This window comes from Copidosoma floridanum, unplaced genomic scaffold (assembly GCF_036245765.1).
Source record: "Copidosoma floridanum isolate Cflo_tuat_1 unplaced genomic scaffold, Cflo_Japanese_pri ptg000019l, whole genome shotgun sequence".
NCBI classification, from domain to species: Eukaryota; Metazoa; Arthropoda; class Insecta; order Hymenoptera; family Encyrtidae; genus Copidosoma; species Copidosoma floridanum.
Window position 1 is genome coordinate 9261950 of NW_028321896.1, and position 15298 is coordinate 9277247.

General features: G+C 36.1%; 4 protein-coding genes across 5 annotated transcripts; 2 read left to right on the forward strand and 2 right to left on the reverse strand.

Annotated features, from left to right (window-relative positions):
- The first annotated feature begins 3279 nt into the window (after positions 1 to 3279).
- On the forward strand, positions 3280 to 4502 carry LOC106644086 (protein KTI12 homolog). The gene is made up of 5 exons (XM_014359451.2): positions 3280 to 3546; positions 3633 to 3894; positions 3968 to 4106; positions 4180 to 4242; positions 4305 to 4502. Exons 1-5 carry the CDS (start codon positions 3384 to 3386, stop codon positions 4500 to 4502), a joined length of 825 nt encoding a protein of 274 aa, XP_014214937.2. The 5' UTR covers positions 3280 to 3383.
- Positions 4503 to 4614: 112 nt separating this feature from the next.
- Positions 4615 to 9184, reverse strand: LOC106644085 (protein-L-histidine N-pros-methyltransferase CARNMT1). Of its 2 annotated transcripts, XM_014359449.2 has the most exons (8): positions 9040 to 9184; positions 8841 to 8961; positions 7703 to 7928; positions 7229 to 7386; positions 6951 to 7091; positions 6493 to 6655; positions 6122 to 6355; positions 4615 to 6013 (listed from the first exon to the last, which is right to left on the reverse strand). In XM_014359449.2, the coding sequence occupies exons 2-8, from the start codon at positions 8951 to 8953 to the stop codon at positions 5837 to 5839; spliced, it is 1212 nt and encodes a 403-aa protein (XP_014214935.2). In that variant the 5' UTR covers positions 8954 to 8961; positions 9040 to 9184; the 3' UTR covers positions 4615 to 5836. The 2 variants fall into 2 exon arrangements, with proteins under 2 accessions (XP_014214935.2, XP_014214936.2); XM_014359450.2 differs by having other exon boundaries at positions 4617 to 6013; positions 7721 to 7928; positions 8841 to 9184.
- A 293-nt stretch (positions 9185 to 9477) lies between these two features.
- On the reverse strand, positions 9478 to 11530 carry U4-U6-60K (U4-U6 small nuclear riboprotein factor 60K). The gene has a single exon (XM_014359459.2). It carries the CDS (start codon positions 11150 to 11152, stop codon positions 9608 to 9610), a length of 1545 nt encoding a protein of 514 aa, XP_014214945.2. The 5' UTR covers positions 11153 to 11530; the 3' UTR covers positions 9478 to 9607.
- Positions 11531 to 13694: 2164 nt separating this feature from the next.
- Positions 13695 to 15282, forward strand: LOC106644083 (deubiquitinase OTUD6B). Its single transcript, XM_014359447.2, has 4 exons — positions 13695 to 14079; positions 14152 to 14572; positions 14642 to 14864; positions 14935 to 15282. Exons 1-4 carry the CDS (start codon positions 14001 to 14003, stop codon positions 15121 to 15123), a joined length of 912 nt encoding a protein of 303 aa, XP_014214933.2. The 5' UTR covers positions 13695 to 14000; the 3' UTR covers positions 15124 to 15282.
- Positions 15283 to 15298: the final 16 nt, after the last annotated feature.

The window sequence follows — 15298 nt, forward strand, 5'->3', positions numbered from 1 at the left end:
TTTCTTGCTGCTCCTCCTCCTTTTGTTTTTCCAATGATCACTTGTTTTTTTTTTTACAACGAATCAAAGTAACTTTATAAAAAAAAAAAAAAAAAAAAAAAAGGAAGGGGAGCGTAAGTAGTCGGGGGGGTATTGTTTTTTTCCAAACGGGAAAAGCTCCGAGTCAGATTTAAAGGAGGTGGTCACGTGTGACGAAACATGAGCGATTTGTAGGTACGTCCAAATGGATAAGAGAGGCACACGAAAGGCCGCGCGCCGCGAACAGCGAGGAGGCGAAGGTCCTTTTTCTCTCGGGTTCGCGCGCGCGTTTCTGACTGAGCCCACCGGAGTGTCGTGCGGCAGCCGCCGCTGAAAGTGCAAACCGACGGCGACGGCCAACGCTCCGCGCTTCTTGTCTGCGGGTGCGTGCACTTATACAGGTGGTAATCTGTGAAAAAATAACTTTTTTTTTTCTTTTTCACCCCCTACCCCCCCCCCAAAAAAAAGAGGAATAGTCGCAACAGAGATTGTTTTTTTCTCCCCTTCGATCGAATCGTAGCTCAAGTGAAGGAGCGCCACCACGAGTGTGAGGGAAGATTTTTTTTTCATTTTATTTCAACCTAGTTTGATAAGTCGAGAAGTACTGAGAAGTTCTGAGCATATGTATAATAAAAAGTTGTTATCGGATAATTAGGTACATATATTTTTTTTTTTTTTTTCGCTTACCCCGAACAGTTTGTACCGAAGGAAAAACATTTATTAGCACTTTAAACTTTAAAAGTCTCATTTTTTTTTTCCACGCGTAACATTTCAAGTTGACGTTTAAGATCTATATGTATTGTTTTTTTTTGTTCTGGGTGACAATTTATTTAACGGTACATTAAGTTTTTATTCAGATCCATTTGTTAAATGTATACAGCCGATCTCTTTGGGATCCAAAATCAAAATGTTTGTCCACGAAGCAGTATGTGATTAAAGGCGCTCGAAATCAATTCAAATTCGATCGAGCTTTGGTGGGGTAAGAAAATGACGATAAAAAGCTACTTATGCTCTATCGAAATCGTTGAAAAAAAAAAAAAAAAAAAAAAAAAAAAAAAAACACCATAGATCATAATTTTCCACCTAATCTTTCGTTTCGTCCTAACTCGTGATTTTTCAAAGATTTCTACGTGTATATACTCACAATAGCAACGCTCGGCGCCGTTAAAGGGGGGTGGGGGTGGCGGAGAGGAGGCGCAGGAGAGGGTAAAGGGGCCCCCTGAAAGAGCTCTCTCTGCCTCTACCATTATACACCATACGTAATAATACAAGAAGGGAAAGTCCGAGAGGTATGTATATATATATATACACTTGCACTTTTCAGCGTGTATATATTATATATACGTACCCGGGAGAGGAGCTCTCTTGAGAGTCTTGATGCTTTTTGAAACTTTTATCACAGGCCAAAGACTCGTCGATCCTGCTACCACTACGTGGAGGTACTTGTAATGGTTTGGCACGAACATCTTTGACTTTTTGACCTGGCTGGGATCGATGGAAAAGGTGCGTTGAACCTTTTTTTTTTCCACATCGACTGCAATTTTTACCCTCATTTCTCAGAGTATGCATGGTGTTATTGTCTCGACGAGGCAACAAGAAACTAACGAATCGGCACGATCTTTCAATTGATGATAATTTTGAATTTTCAACTAAACTCTTCTGGTTGGTGTTTTATTTATTACATGATTATATCTATTATTAAAATATTATCGTAATGGAATAAAAGACAACTGTTCAATGATTCTTTTTTTTTCTCTCTCCGTAATTCGAATGCAAATTAACCGATTTTAATAGTGTAAGGTATAAAATGAAAGGTTTTTTCATGAGGAATTTGATGGATTCAAGAAATTCTGGTCTGAGAGGAAAATCCGGGTTTTTTTTTATGTTATGGCTGTATGTATGAAAATAATCACGAAAATCAAAGGAAACCGCGTAGATATTGCTTATACACGAAATCAGCTGCTCTTGGAAAACAAAAACAAAAAAAAAAAAACTTGAAGCCTCGAATCGTTGCATCGAATCAAGGGAATATTTTCCACCGTAAAACACATTTTAGCAAAATTTTCTTACACGTAATTTCCATGGAATAGATAGTCCTGAAGAAAATTAAAAAAAAAAAAAAAGTTACCAAAGTAATATAATACATATACACACACACTTGAGTAAGTAAATTGTTGTCGCAATCGGGGTGCACGTGAAGCAAGCAAATCACGCTTTTGCGGCGAATCGGAGTAGAAAGTCATCTCAAGCTTTGTTGGAATTGTTATTGGGTCGGCCGAAAAAAGAAGGAGTTCACCTCAAATATGTATGTACTTATACTTGCTTGCTTACTTTCACTTTTCGAGACGCTTAGAGAGAGAATCGAGTGAACGAACTTACCATTGAATAGGTACAGTCATTTATATCTTTTTACTCTCAATAGTAAAAATACATAGAGGTAAGTTCATTGGTCGTGTGTGGTACAGTAAAATCGATTAATTCGGCTTTTGATACATGGACGCGTATACCTTATACAAGCAAATCACCGACCACCGATCCTTCGTTATTACAAATAAATAAACGAAAGCGAACATAATATAATATGCAGTTCATTCGACTTACATTGAAATAATAGAGCTCCTATCTCCCACTCACTAATTGGGCTACGGGTTTACTCGTTGGTATATACACGCTGTCAAGTTGAAAATAGAAAATTCAAAAGTAAGTACTTGAGTTAACGCATGAGAGACGATACTTACATTGCGAGATGAAGCGCGTATATAGGAGCTCGCTATGCCAGCTGTTATATTTATAAAGTACCGGGCGTATGGCCGAGCGCGCGTCTCTGAAATCGTAGAAGATCGATGAAGCCCTTTTTTTTTCTTTCAAGCAGCTCCAAATTATAACAGATGATGCGTGTGCTGGTTTATTTGAAGTATGCAGTTGTATTGACAGTTTTGTGACTTTTTTTTTTTTCACCTTTACGCCTATCGTAGTTTCGTATCAACGACTAGTAATTTTGATAGAATTGCGGAAGTTTTCGTGAATTCGTGAAATTGAATTTGATTGAAATATTGAACAAATATCAAGCTTTTTTAACAAATTTACATATACATCGGGAAATGAACAAGGAGAACGATTATATAATTACACAATCATTCGTACCATTTGAAATCCACACACTTGTTTCGCGCGCAAATTTGCACAAAGAGGCTGTCTGCTATTGTTCAATATGTCTGCGCCCATTGATGTAAACATAGTTTCTTGATGCACGGCATCGAGAGCGTTTGTTTTGAGGTTATTTGTCAGAGCAGGAGAGAGGATTAATTTTTTAGATTTGTTATTAAATAAAAGTGCCTATCTGTTTAACTTACAATATTAACAGCATGCCGTTGATAATAATGACTGGAATACCGAGCAGTGGAAAAACAACGAGAACGAAGGAGCTGAGAGAATTTTTCGAAACCAAAAAGGGTAAAAAAGTGGAAATTATCGACGAAGAAGAAATGATAAAAAAAGCAATGTTCGATAAAAATAGCTATTTTGCGGGCAAGTCTGTTGGCTATTCTTCAACAAACCTCGAGGAAGCGTTGATACATTTTTGTTAAATTTTTTAATGATTTTACCATTCACAGATTCAGTAAAAGAAAAATTGATTCGTGGTGACATCAAATCTAACGTTCAGAGACTTATATCTCCAACTGATATTTTGATCATTGACGGTAGTAATTACATAAAGGGTTACAGGTATGAACTTTACTGCACGAGCAAACAGTATAAAATAACCCAGTGCACGGTGCAATGTGACTCGCCTGTAGAATACGCTTGGTTGTGCAACGAGAAAAGGCCTGATTGTGAACAATATTCCAGAGAAATATTTGATGGTCTGGTTCTCAGGTAAATGTCATGAATCAGAAGCATTTTAAGAAATTTTAAGTACTTGAGTGTTTTGGTTACGTGTTGATAACAGGTATGAAGCTCCAAATGGTCAAAATCGTTGGGATTCGCCATTGTTCATTGTCAATCCAGAAGATGAATTGCAATACGAAGAAATTTACGCTTCTCTGTACAAAGTTAAAGCTCCAAAGCCAAACATGAGCACACAGTCTGTAAGTTAATTTAATACACTGAATTATACTAATAGATCCTTTACTGTACCTTTTTAATCGAATTATTTTTCAGCAACGATTATCAGCTTCAAATTATTTATATGACATGGATAGGATAACTCAAGAAATCGTTAATGTAAGTTTTAAAAATCAATAACTACCGACTTTCATGAAAAACTAACAACTCTAATTTGACAGGAAATAGTATCAGCCAAACAGTTGGGAATCGAAAGTAACATAAAAATTCCAAAATTTAATGTTGTGCTCGAAAGTTCAGGAGGTATATCTGAGTTAACGAGATTAAGGAGACAGTTTTTAACTTATAGTAAGATGCAACAAACGGAGACTGATAAAATACCTTCGCTATTTATACAGTATCTAAATAAAAGTTTATAAAATACATTTATAAGAACCACAGCGTCACTGATATTTTTATTCAACCTTAAAAAAAAAAATAAAAAAAATAAAAAAAAAAAAAAAAAAAATAGGTGGGTATGAATAAAAAGCTTTCATAATTTTGAATATAAAATTATATTATCCTGTTATAACTATTCTACTATTCTAAGTAATTTATCAATATACCAAACTAATTATTGCGCGCAAACTGCAGATCCTACTCGATCATTTAAAACTTTTCATCAAAAGCTCAACATGATTACCTTTCCACTTTTTAATGAAAAAAAGCATTTCGATTTAACATCCAAAACATATGTGAAAAGCTACTCTTTTTAATTTCGTTTTAATACCGCAGTTCGACTCAACTATAACAGCCGTTGTAATTAACCCTCACATAACTGTTTCAAATTACATTTTTCTTATGCAGAATTGTAAACAGAACAAATATTTTTTTCCTACTGACAGAGGTGAAAAAAATATTTGCAAAAGTGGGAACATATAAAAAGGCACTACTTACAAAAATGCATCATCGATCACAAATCCAAAATTTTTTAAACTCATCCTCTAATTATTGGAAATACTCAAGTTCATGTATTTCGGTTTTTCGAGGAATCCATATCTGATAAGATCTTAGTTTATACTTTGAATTCATAATTGACTTGCATACTTATCGCATTTTTTCATTCGTTATAAATACTTTTTCAATCAGCATATATCTATATCTCGCTTAAGCGCGGATATGTTTAGTTCTTTTTGTTTAACCACATATGAATACTTTGATTAAGTTTTTATGAACGCTGCATTGGGCATCTAACGTAGTTTTATTTTTTTGGATCGATAATGCAGATGTTAAAAACAATGATTAAGCTAAATCACATGTCGGGCTCAAGGAAAATATCAAGCGCTGATTTTTTTAGTTCAATTTGTACTTTAGACGATTTCTACGTTGAATCACGTATTGAGAGATGATAATTTGAGAAAATGAGATTTCTTAAACAATATGTAACTGTTTTCATTTAACAATTTCCGTTAAATTTTAATAACTCGAGTCTTTTATATGCATACATTTTTTTCCAATTACATAATGAAACTCACTTAAAAACCTGTTCAACATTCTTCAATAGATATTTTTCTACTGAAATTAATTACCAGCGGAATCAATTGAAAATATCACAGAGGACTCAAGTGACTGACAAAGAGTTAAATAATAATAATAGTTATCAAAGTAAATTGGACCAAAAAGGACGCAGTCATACTATCAAAGTTGTAATGTCGAAAAGTAAGAGACGCATATCCGTCAAATTTTTTTAACAAATATACATGTAACCGAGCGTTTAGTTAGAATCTTGCTCCTCTCTACAAATTCCGTTAGTTTCTACGCCATTTTGGCTCATAGGTTCACCATCTAGCCTCTGAGGCTTTTTACAAACAAAATACACGCTGTTGTACTCGTACTGTAGCATACTGTTAACATTTTGGGCGTATCTAGTTTTCACGTGTGTCTCTTCTTTCTGCAATACAATAAGTGTTTTTAAAACATATTTCACGAGCAATAAACGTCTATATGTACACATAAAGATATATATGTGTACATAGCACAAAAGCTTAATAATACAAACTTCTATTTGAAATCCAAAGCCTTTGATTACATCAAGGACGTCGCTATGACTTGGCTCAATAGAATCTTCCATTGGCATATCACTAAAGTGATATAAAAGTGGGCCCAAATTGATCCATGTCCCGCCTGGCTTCAATATTTTGTAAATGGTTTCGATGAATTGCACTATGTTGTTGGCACAGTCAATGAAAAAGCATGTGGCCACGCAATCCCAGTGTTCTTCTTCCGTGTATACCTTTTTTAGTCAATTAAATACGTTATGATTTGATTGCAAGATGTGTTAACTATCACATTTTTAATTTTTCCCCCTTAAAACTATCATTTTATTCAAAAGATGTTTTCACTTGTTTGCTGCAACAGACAATAAATTACCTCAAGAAAATCACCAGCTGCCATGGAAAATTGCGCGTTTTCTGGACGATCACTCGGATTCACGTCAGGAAAGTAAACTGCTTGAGTTTGATGCTCTGGTCGTAAATTGTTCATGTACTGGTGAACCCAAGGGTGAACTTTGTACGAGTTGACCCCTCGGCATCTGAAAGTAAAGTGGTAGAGTAAAATTATTTTTCGAATTGTTGATCATATGTAGAAGTACATTTGAATAATCTCCGCGTAGTTACAATTGAAAAATTTGACAAAAGAAGTAGGCTTGCAAGTCAGACGTTTGTTTACACCAGTAATAAATACAATTTATAACCTTTTCTTGTAAAACGAAAGTTTGTCTAAAATAAATTATGTAATACTAATAACAAAGCTAGTTGTATTTAGATGAACTTTAAAAATTTCTTATGAATTTATTAAAGTAACGTCTATTAGAGGGGTAAGCTTACTTGTTCAGCACAAAGTGTGAAGCAAATAGCATAAATAACGAAAACTCGTTTCCTTGGCATGTATAGCCTCTCCTTGCAATCTCATAGGCAAGTCTGCCAAGTCCCGCTCCAGGCACAAGGATTCGGATTTCTGCCGGTGTACTGGAAATTTATCTCCACTTATTCTTTCAGAAGTAATCTAACGTATTATGACAGAATATGTGAAAGGTGAATAAAGTATGGATATAGAGCGTGAGAAAGATGAAAGATTAAAACTAACAGGGCGGTGCATCACATACCATTCATCTACAGGATATTGGTTCATGATTTCATCAATTATGGGTTGGTAGCAGGTCCTCCGTTCCTCTATCCCTTCTGTGCTCCAATCCCTTACTAGTTGCTTTATTGTGGCTTGAACTTTTTCCTGATCAGCCATTATTGGACGATGGGTCAGAGTCTGTGAATTGTTAAGCTTTGTAAACCTTATTCTTGCATTTTCATTATTCACTGTTGTACATAATACATGACAAAACTTACGAAAAAAATATATTTTTCATTAATTATAATAAGACGAGTGAATTTTCTTTAATTACAAAAACAGCATGCAACTCTAAAATTTGTCAAACATATTGTAAATACGAAATGAAATGTAAGAAATTCATTTAATAGATTTTTAATATGATTGAAAATACAAAATAAAAGTAAAAAAAAAAAAAAAAAAAATACTCAAAATGGATATAACAATAAGGACAACACAAAAACATGCTACACACCATAGAACTTGATCTTACATTATCCGTTGTAGAACTAGCTGGGCTAACGTTTTCAAATATGTGTGCCACATCCTTTATTATTAACTTAATTATTTCATCATTATTTTCTATGCATTGTTTGACTTGATTCAAGTGATCTTTATAATTACTTAATAGTTTTTGATGATGGGCTGGAAGACTTAACAGATACTTCTCGGTTTTTTTTACTCTTTGTAAAGAATGAGGTCTGAAAAATCAGAAACAAATAAATTATACTAGTTGTCTACACATTAAGATTTACACATAAAAATTGGTAATAACGCTTGATCAAAAATTGAGAGTGAAGATTGCCGTATTGGTAAGTGATAAATTTAACTACAATGCTTTGGTTTAATGTCATCAAAGAGTATTGAATACTCGCGAAAACAAAAAACTTCCGATAACTGATAACGAAGTATCATAAGTAAATCTTAAAAAACAAATTTAAAGGAACATAGGCATGTGCATGACTCAAGTCGCAATTATATCATCAGTGGCTTATTTATTTTTGTCAGCAAAGTATCTAGTTCTTTCTATGTGTAACGTTTGCAAAACACGCAGTATTACCATGTAATAAGTAATGTGCATTTACAAGAATATTTGAAGAATAAGTCGATACATTATTCTTGGAAATTAATGGCATAATGTAATTGTATACAAAACGAATTTTGAGAATACGTTAAAAACACCGTTTGCCATGGTATACGTGTACAGGTACGAAAAATCATTAACGTTCCGATAGAAAACAAACATTGGAAGAGGAAAAAAGTAACGAACGCCCTCGTCGCTCAACTACTCCCAGAAATATAAATACCGGCCGGTTAATGTGCCCCAATTATTTTTCCTTTCCCGATAAATCATCCGAAACATCGTTCTATAATGAAACACGAGAACGCAATCTTAAAGAGGAAATTAGGTATCCGTTACGGAAAGCAATGATCAGATAAAAATCAGGTCTCTACGCATCGTCCTACTGCTGTGCGCGTTCATTGGTGCATCCATCAACACCCCACCAACTCAGAGGTTATACCCAACAATTTTCAGCTCTCAAGAACTCAAAAAAGAATAAAACAAAAAAAAGAAATCAATAAGTACTGGCAGATGGGTATAGGCTACCTACTTGTAATATTTAAAAGCGGAGACAATGCGCTGGAAATGTTTCTTCTCCTCTTCGTCTTCGTACGTGCTGTTTTTGCTCTTCGGCTTGGAGTAGGCGTTTGTCTCAACGTCCATGGTCGATCCTACTTTCAAGAGCTTAGCTTATAGAAAAATGTACGTGCACTAAGTGCAAACTTCTCTTGAATTTTTGTTATCCTCACCAGAATAATTAACGATGGAGCCAAAAAACGAAGCGGATTTTTTTCTTTTGTTCTTCGGCAGGTACGTCCCTCTCCTCGTGCTATAATCCGCCGAGAGATAGATTCTCTCTCCTGACGTCCTGACTCTCTCGATCTCGACTCAACGCGCTGCTCTTCAGAAAGAGATATATATATAACTTTACCTACTTTGCTTTGCCACTGCTGCTAGGCTAGAGGCATACAGAGCTGCTGATTGGCTGGAACTATATGTCGTTTTGAGCGGGAAAATTCTACGTTTTTTTCTCTATGCTATTGGAGATTATTACATATTTACTATTGAACTGTAAGTATATGACGTAACAAAAAGAGTGTTAAATTTTTAGACGTTATTTTAAATTTAATTTTTCATGGCTTGAAAAAAAAAACAGTAAAAAAGGTGTACATTTTTGCGATATTTATTTATTGTAATTCATAAAAAACATTATTTACAATTTTTATATCTCACAACTAATAATTACAGGTACTTTTATTTTTTACAAACCAAGTCTGAGTCGAAAAATACATATAATTTTAATTGTATTTAATAGTATTATACTTCTGGGGCCCATAGTTTAAACGTTCTATCATAAGAAGTTGTTGCTATGTATTTTTGATCTGGAGATATGTCAACACACATGACTTTTCCATCGTGACCGGACAAAGTCTTGAGTGGCTGCCAAGTATTGTTTGACCATATTTTTGCACTGTTGTCGTAAGAAGCAGTTACCAAGTATTGTCCTTCTTCCTTTTGATACTTTACGTCTGCTATGAGATTTAAATGAGCTGGTATCGTGTATAAGCAAGATCTTTTTCTGAGATCCCAAATTTTGCAAGAGTTATCCTCTGAACCAGTTGCTATGTGATAACCATTTGGCGAAAAATCAATTCCAAATATTGATTTTAAATGTCCTTCCATGAACATGATGCACCTTCCAGTTCTGAGATCCCAGACTCTCCCAAAGGAGTCTTGCCCACCAGTTGCTACGACTGATCCATCACACTGGAAACTCATGCAATGAACGGGCCTAGTGTGACCCTCCTGATGCAAAACTTCTGCCTGCTGCTCCAAGTCCCACAAACGCCATGAGGAGTCATAACAGCAGGTACCTAAAAATCTACCAGATGGGTGGAACGCTAATCTGGATACTCTGTGAGGCTCGTGGCCTTCAACTTCTGCCAGAGGCTTTTCACTCTTTCCACCACCCCAGAGCTTTACCGAACCGTCGCTAGCACAGCTTGCCAATACACAAATCCTAGACACCCTGTCTGCAAACATGTCCTCAGCAATGGTTGCCTTTGGATGAAACACGATGCACCCTACAATGCATTCGTGGCCTTTTAACGTTCTTAATAGAGTACAATCAGGAACAGACCAGAGCTTGCACAACCCTGACCATGAAGCTGTTGCCAGTACCTTTGAATTTGGACTGAACTGACAGTAAGAAATGGGTCTTGCATCTCCGACTTCTGAGCAGTAAGTGCTCAAATTCTGGAGTTTCTTTAGCAACTCTTGCCTCTTGGCAGTTTTAGTAGCAGCGGATACCTCTAAATCTTTCCTTGCTTTTTCCAGCCTAAATTTTGCTCGCTTAACGGAATAAGCAGAAATCCATAGCCTAGCCTTCCTCAAAGAATCAGGTCCTTCATGGTACCAAGTGCTTTCTGGATCTTTTTCTGGCTGCACGAACTTCTCCTCTACGTCCTTCCTTTTGATAGCGTCCTCGCCCAAACTCGCCAGCAGTTCTCTCAACCTGTTTCTCCTGTCTGCGGGGCCCTCACCGAACAAACAGATTGGCTCTTCCAGGTGCCTCAGGTTCTTTTTCACTTCTGAATCATCCGTAGAAACGTTGATCTGTCTTGCCTTCTTACGTCTCTCGAACTCTTCCAACAGGGCCTGTCGATCCTTGGACATGTCATTCTCGAGTTCCATGTACTCATTTGAGATGTGGACATTGACCGGAGTCGGGAAAGCATCGCTATCACCATTGCTATCGAGGACTCCGGACGACAGGCGCATCCGCTCCGCCTCCTCCAGCGAGCCATAGTGCACGGTTTTTGTCGTCTTCTTGACGTAGGGCACGTCCTCGTCGTCTGACATGCTTGTTTGCAGTATACAAGATGTGAGCTCTTGTGTATTATTGTACTCTCTCGCGTGGAATACAATAAGCTTGAGCACGACGAAAACACCGGTACATATACTCTAACCTCGCGTTAAGATTTAGGAGAGTTAAATACAAAAGAAATACACAAACCACCGAGGCACCGAGAGCGAGTTTAAACCAAAATGCACACCAGACCAGAGGTATATATATACTATATACTATATGTATTATATACCAAGACAAAACAATAGCAGACAGATTTTTCTTTTCCGCAGGAACGATCTCGACAACTTGTATTTTGTGTGTTATCAACATTCGTCTTCAAAAAATGTTCATGTGAATGACACTTTAGGGAATTTTACAAGCTGTTTTTATTACATGGTTAGATGGGCATTAGAAGTCTACAAGCATCTATACTTAATAATAAATGTGCTTTTACTATCGGTATACTTACTTATGTCTATATATAATTATTTATTTTACAGTCCGCGCCATCTAGCGGTATTAATTTTCTCGGTTTTTTGCGAAAAGTTGGCCCCAAAACTTTGATGTTTTAATGTTTATTGCTCCGAAATACTTAATCGGTGAAAGTTGTTATGCTCGAATTAAGTACGGAAATTTTGAAATTTCTTTACATGGTTACAGAACTAACAGTCCAAGAGTTGAGGCCGATGGATGGTCAAAATTTTAACCAGCCGCCACTCTCACCAGAATTGAGTAACTTCATGATTCGTAGAGATCAGAAGTTATTTTGTTATATTTCATATCAGTTTATCAGTTAAGAGTAATGTGGTAATTATAGCATTGCCATGCAGTCAATTTTATAAACCAGCTGCAACTTAAACCAACAGATAGAAAATAAAAATTTTATTTGAAAAATGGCACTTGCGGCAATATTAGACTTTTCCTTCTATCCAAAAATATACCTATATTACCGAAGTGCCCTAATAGGTTATGGGTGTTTTCCGCAATCGTCACCAGCAAGTAATTGAAGGTTGCGCTCTACTCTACCATCAGGTCGGTAAGTCAACTACCTTGAATTAACTGGCGCTCTGTTCCGTAATCTGGCCAGTAAAAATAGCAGACGACAGTCAACAGCGATGAAATCTTCACTTTTTTCTTGACTTTCACGTCGTTTGCTGTTTTAACTGGCCAGATTACGAAAAATAGCCCCAGTTTAATTCAAGGTAGTTGACTAACTGACCTGACAGTAACTTAGAGTGCAAATTTAAATTACTTGGTGGTGACGACGATTGCGGAAAACACCCCAAGCGGCGTTACCACCACGACCTACGTAACTTTACAGCCTCTGATTTGATCATTCTGGTAAAGAGAGCACGGTGTAAGATGTACGTGAAGTAATTAAAGAAATTACTACCGAAATGCCATGTGGTCGATTTTATTAAACTATGTGAATATCTCCATTTTTAGAGGTCGACTTTTGAGTAAAAAATAGATTGTAAACTTGCCGCAAACAGCACGAGCTACTTAAACTTTTTATTATCTATCGGTAAAATTAGTTGCGGCTGGTTTGTAATTATCAAAGTGACTTTGCTGTAAATAGCAATAGTTATTTGGATCAGCGCCATCTAGCGGTCTTTATTTTTTGGCCAAAAGTGGCTCCTAAAATTCTCAATCAGAGCATTCAGGATTAGAGCCATTTAGTCAATTATAAACCAGCCGCAACTCATGATGAAGCTATAAAATGAAAAAATAACGATATGTGTGTTCTTGGCGGCAAGTTAACAATTTATCTTTTACCAAAAAATCGACCTCCTATGTGTTTGTACTTTTCAAGATAAATTTTCAAGCATAAGATAGATTGTTAACTTGCCGCCAAGAACACACATATCGTTATTTTTTCATTTTATAGCTTCATCATGAGTTGCGGCTGGTTTATGATTGACTAAATGGCTCTAATCCTAAATGCTCTGATTGAGAATTTTAGGAGCCACTTTTGGCCAAAAAATAAAGACCGCTAGATGGCGCTGATCCAAATAACTATTGCTATTTACAGCAAAGTCACTTTGATAATTACAAACCAGCCGCAACTAATTTTACCGATAGATAATAAAAAGTTTAAGTAGCTCGTGCTGTTTGCGGCAAGTTTACAATCTATTTTTTACTCAAAAGTCGACCTCTAAAAATGGAGATATTCACATAGTTTAATAAAATCGACCACATGGCATTTCGGTAGTAATTTCTTTAATTACTTCACGTACATCTTACACCGTGCTCTCTTTACCAGAATGATCAAATCAGAGGCTGTAAAGTTACGTAGGTCGTGGTGGTAACGCCGCTTGGGGTGTTTTCCGCAATCGTCGTCACCACCAAGTAATTTAAATTTGCACTCTAAGTTACTGTCAGGTCAGTTAGTCAACTACCTTGAATTAAACTGGGGCTATTTTTCGTAATCTGGCCAGTTAAAACAGCAAACGACGTGAAAGTCAAGAAAAAAGTGAAGATTTCATCGCTGTTGACTGTCGACTGCTATTTTAACTGGCCAGATTACGGAACAGAGCACCAGTTAATTCAAGGTAGTTGACTTACCGACCTGATGGTAGCGTAGAGCGCAACCTTCAATTACTTGCTGGTGACGATTGCGGAAAACACCCAACAATGGACAGATGAACTATGGACTGTTTAGCGTACACAGAGCGCTCCGAGACGGATAAATGAGCAAACCTATGTGAGGTTTCTCAATTCTGGGGAGAGTGTTGAGAGTGGCGGCTAGTTTAGATTTTTTGACCATCCTCGGCAGCCCTCGGGCCTCAGCTCTTGGGTGTGAAGAACGAAAGATTGTGTTGTCATAATTAAAACAATCCATATTTTGTTTGTTAAATAATGTCTGACGAGTCCGAACAATCACTTAAAGAGCAGGAGCTAATTGCTGTACACAAAAAGGAGCGAAAAGACCTTCAAGGTAAAAAAGTATCTGTATTTGCCTAATAAATTAAATTTTTCATATCATCTGTCATTACTTACTTGTGTTCAGCGAAAATTCAATGTTTGAAGAAGTCGATATGTAAAGGAGACAAAAAAAAGAAAAAAGAAATAACAGAGGAAATAGTAAAATTGGAGTCTGAACTGGAGAAAAAACAAAACGATGATCTAGCAGAATTAAAGTTATCACAAATGAATTTAAGTGTGAGTGAAAATGAAAAGGACGATGAAACTGTGAGCAATGACATTTCTACTGAAATTAGTGACCAGGGCAATTCTAAGCCTGCCAGAGTATCAAAAGCCCAAAAGAGAAGAGAAAAAAAGGAGACCGCAGAGAAAGAAAGAAACGAGAGAATTATTGAACAAGAAGCACTTAATGAGTTTGGCCAAAGGAATCTTGAGATACAAGCTATTAAAACTATACTTACGAAACGAAACCTTATGGTCCACGAGATACCTAGTGACGGACACTGGTTAGTAATTATTTATGGGTACATTAAAATTTTTAACAAAATTTTACTAACTTATGCATATTGATTTAGCCTCTATAATGCTGTTGCACACCAATTGAAATTAATAGGTGATTTACCTGTAGACTATAACGACCTTAGAAAAAAAACCGCCAATCATTTAAGGGAAAATATAGATAGTTTTTTACCATTCATTGAAAATTCTAATTCAACTGATGAACTTATGACGGTTGAACAATACGAAAAATATTGTGATAACGTAGCGCAAACGAGTGCTTGGGGTGGAGCTGTGGAGGTATGTAAACTGAAGCTTTAATTTGTAAAATTTATTGATTTCACACTAAATTATATTGACCTATTTTTAGCTTCAAGTATTATCAAGTGTTCTCAAATGCCCTATTGAAGTAATTCAAGCCATAGGTGCTCCGTACGAAGTTGGCACCGAATTTGAACCAACGAGAAAACTTATTCTTACTTATTACAGACACATGTATCAATTGGGAGCACATTACAATTCTGTGACAAAATATGTACCAAATACGGAAGACAGCTGATTTAACTGTCAGTTGTTACTTTTAAATGATATTAGCTAATGCGATTGAACTTGATGATTAATTTTAATATCTGTGAATGACTTTTGGATCACGAAATTTATCCGAATTGATATGTTTTCATGCTGCTTCCAAATTATTTTTGACGTTGGTGTTTCACAACTTATTAATGTCATAA

Excerpts from the sequence above, each read along its gene's own strand:
- U4-U6-60K (XM_014359459.2), bottom strand. The coding sequence starts at position 11,152 with ATGTCAGACGACGAGGACGTGCCCTACGTCAAGAAGACGACAAAAACC.
- LOC106644085 (XM_014359449.2), bottom strand. The coding sequence starts at position 8,953 with ATGGACGTTGAGACAAACGCCTACTCCAAGCCGAAGAGCAAAAACAGC. Across the intron at positions 7,387-7,702 it reads ATGTAAGATCAAGTTCTATG|ACTCTGACCCATCGTCCAAT; the intron begins GTGTGTAGCATG and ends AACAATTCACAG. Across the intron at positions 6,356-6,492 it reads CAGCTGGTGATTTTCTTGAG|GTATACACGGAAGAAGAACA; the intron begins GTAATTTATTGT and ends TGACTAAAAAAG.
- LOC106644086 (XM_014359451.2), top strand. The coding sequence starts at position 3,384 with ATGCCGTTGATAATAATGACTGGAATACCGAGCAGTGGAAAAACAACG. Across the intron at positions 4,107-4,179 it reads CAAACATGAGCACACAGTCT|CAACGATTATCAGCTTCAAA; the intron begins GTAAGTTAATTT and ends ATTATTTTTCAG. Across the intron at positions 4,243-4,304 it reads TAACTCAAGAAATCGTTAAT|GAAATAGTATCAGCCAAACA; the intron begins GTAAGTTTTAAA and ends CTAATTTGACAG.
- LOC106644083 (XM_014359447.2), top strand. The coding sequence starts at position 14,001 with ATGTCTGACGAGTCCGAACAATCACTTAAAGAGCAGGAGCTAATTGCT. Across the intron at positions 14,573-14,641 it reads ATACCTAGTGACGGACACTG|CCTCTATAATGCTGTTGCAC; the intron begins GTTAGTAATTAT and ends ATATTGATTTAG. Across the intron at positions 14,865-14,934 it reads CTTGGGGTGGAGCTGTGGAG|CTTCAAGTATTATCAAGTGT; the intron begins GTATGTAAACTG and ends ACCTATTTTTAG.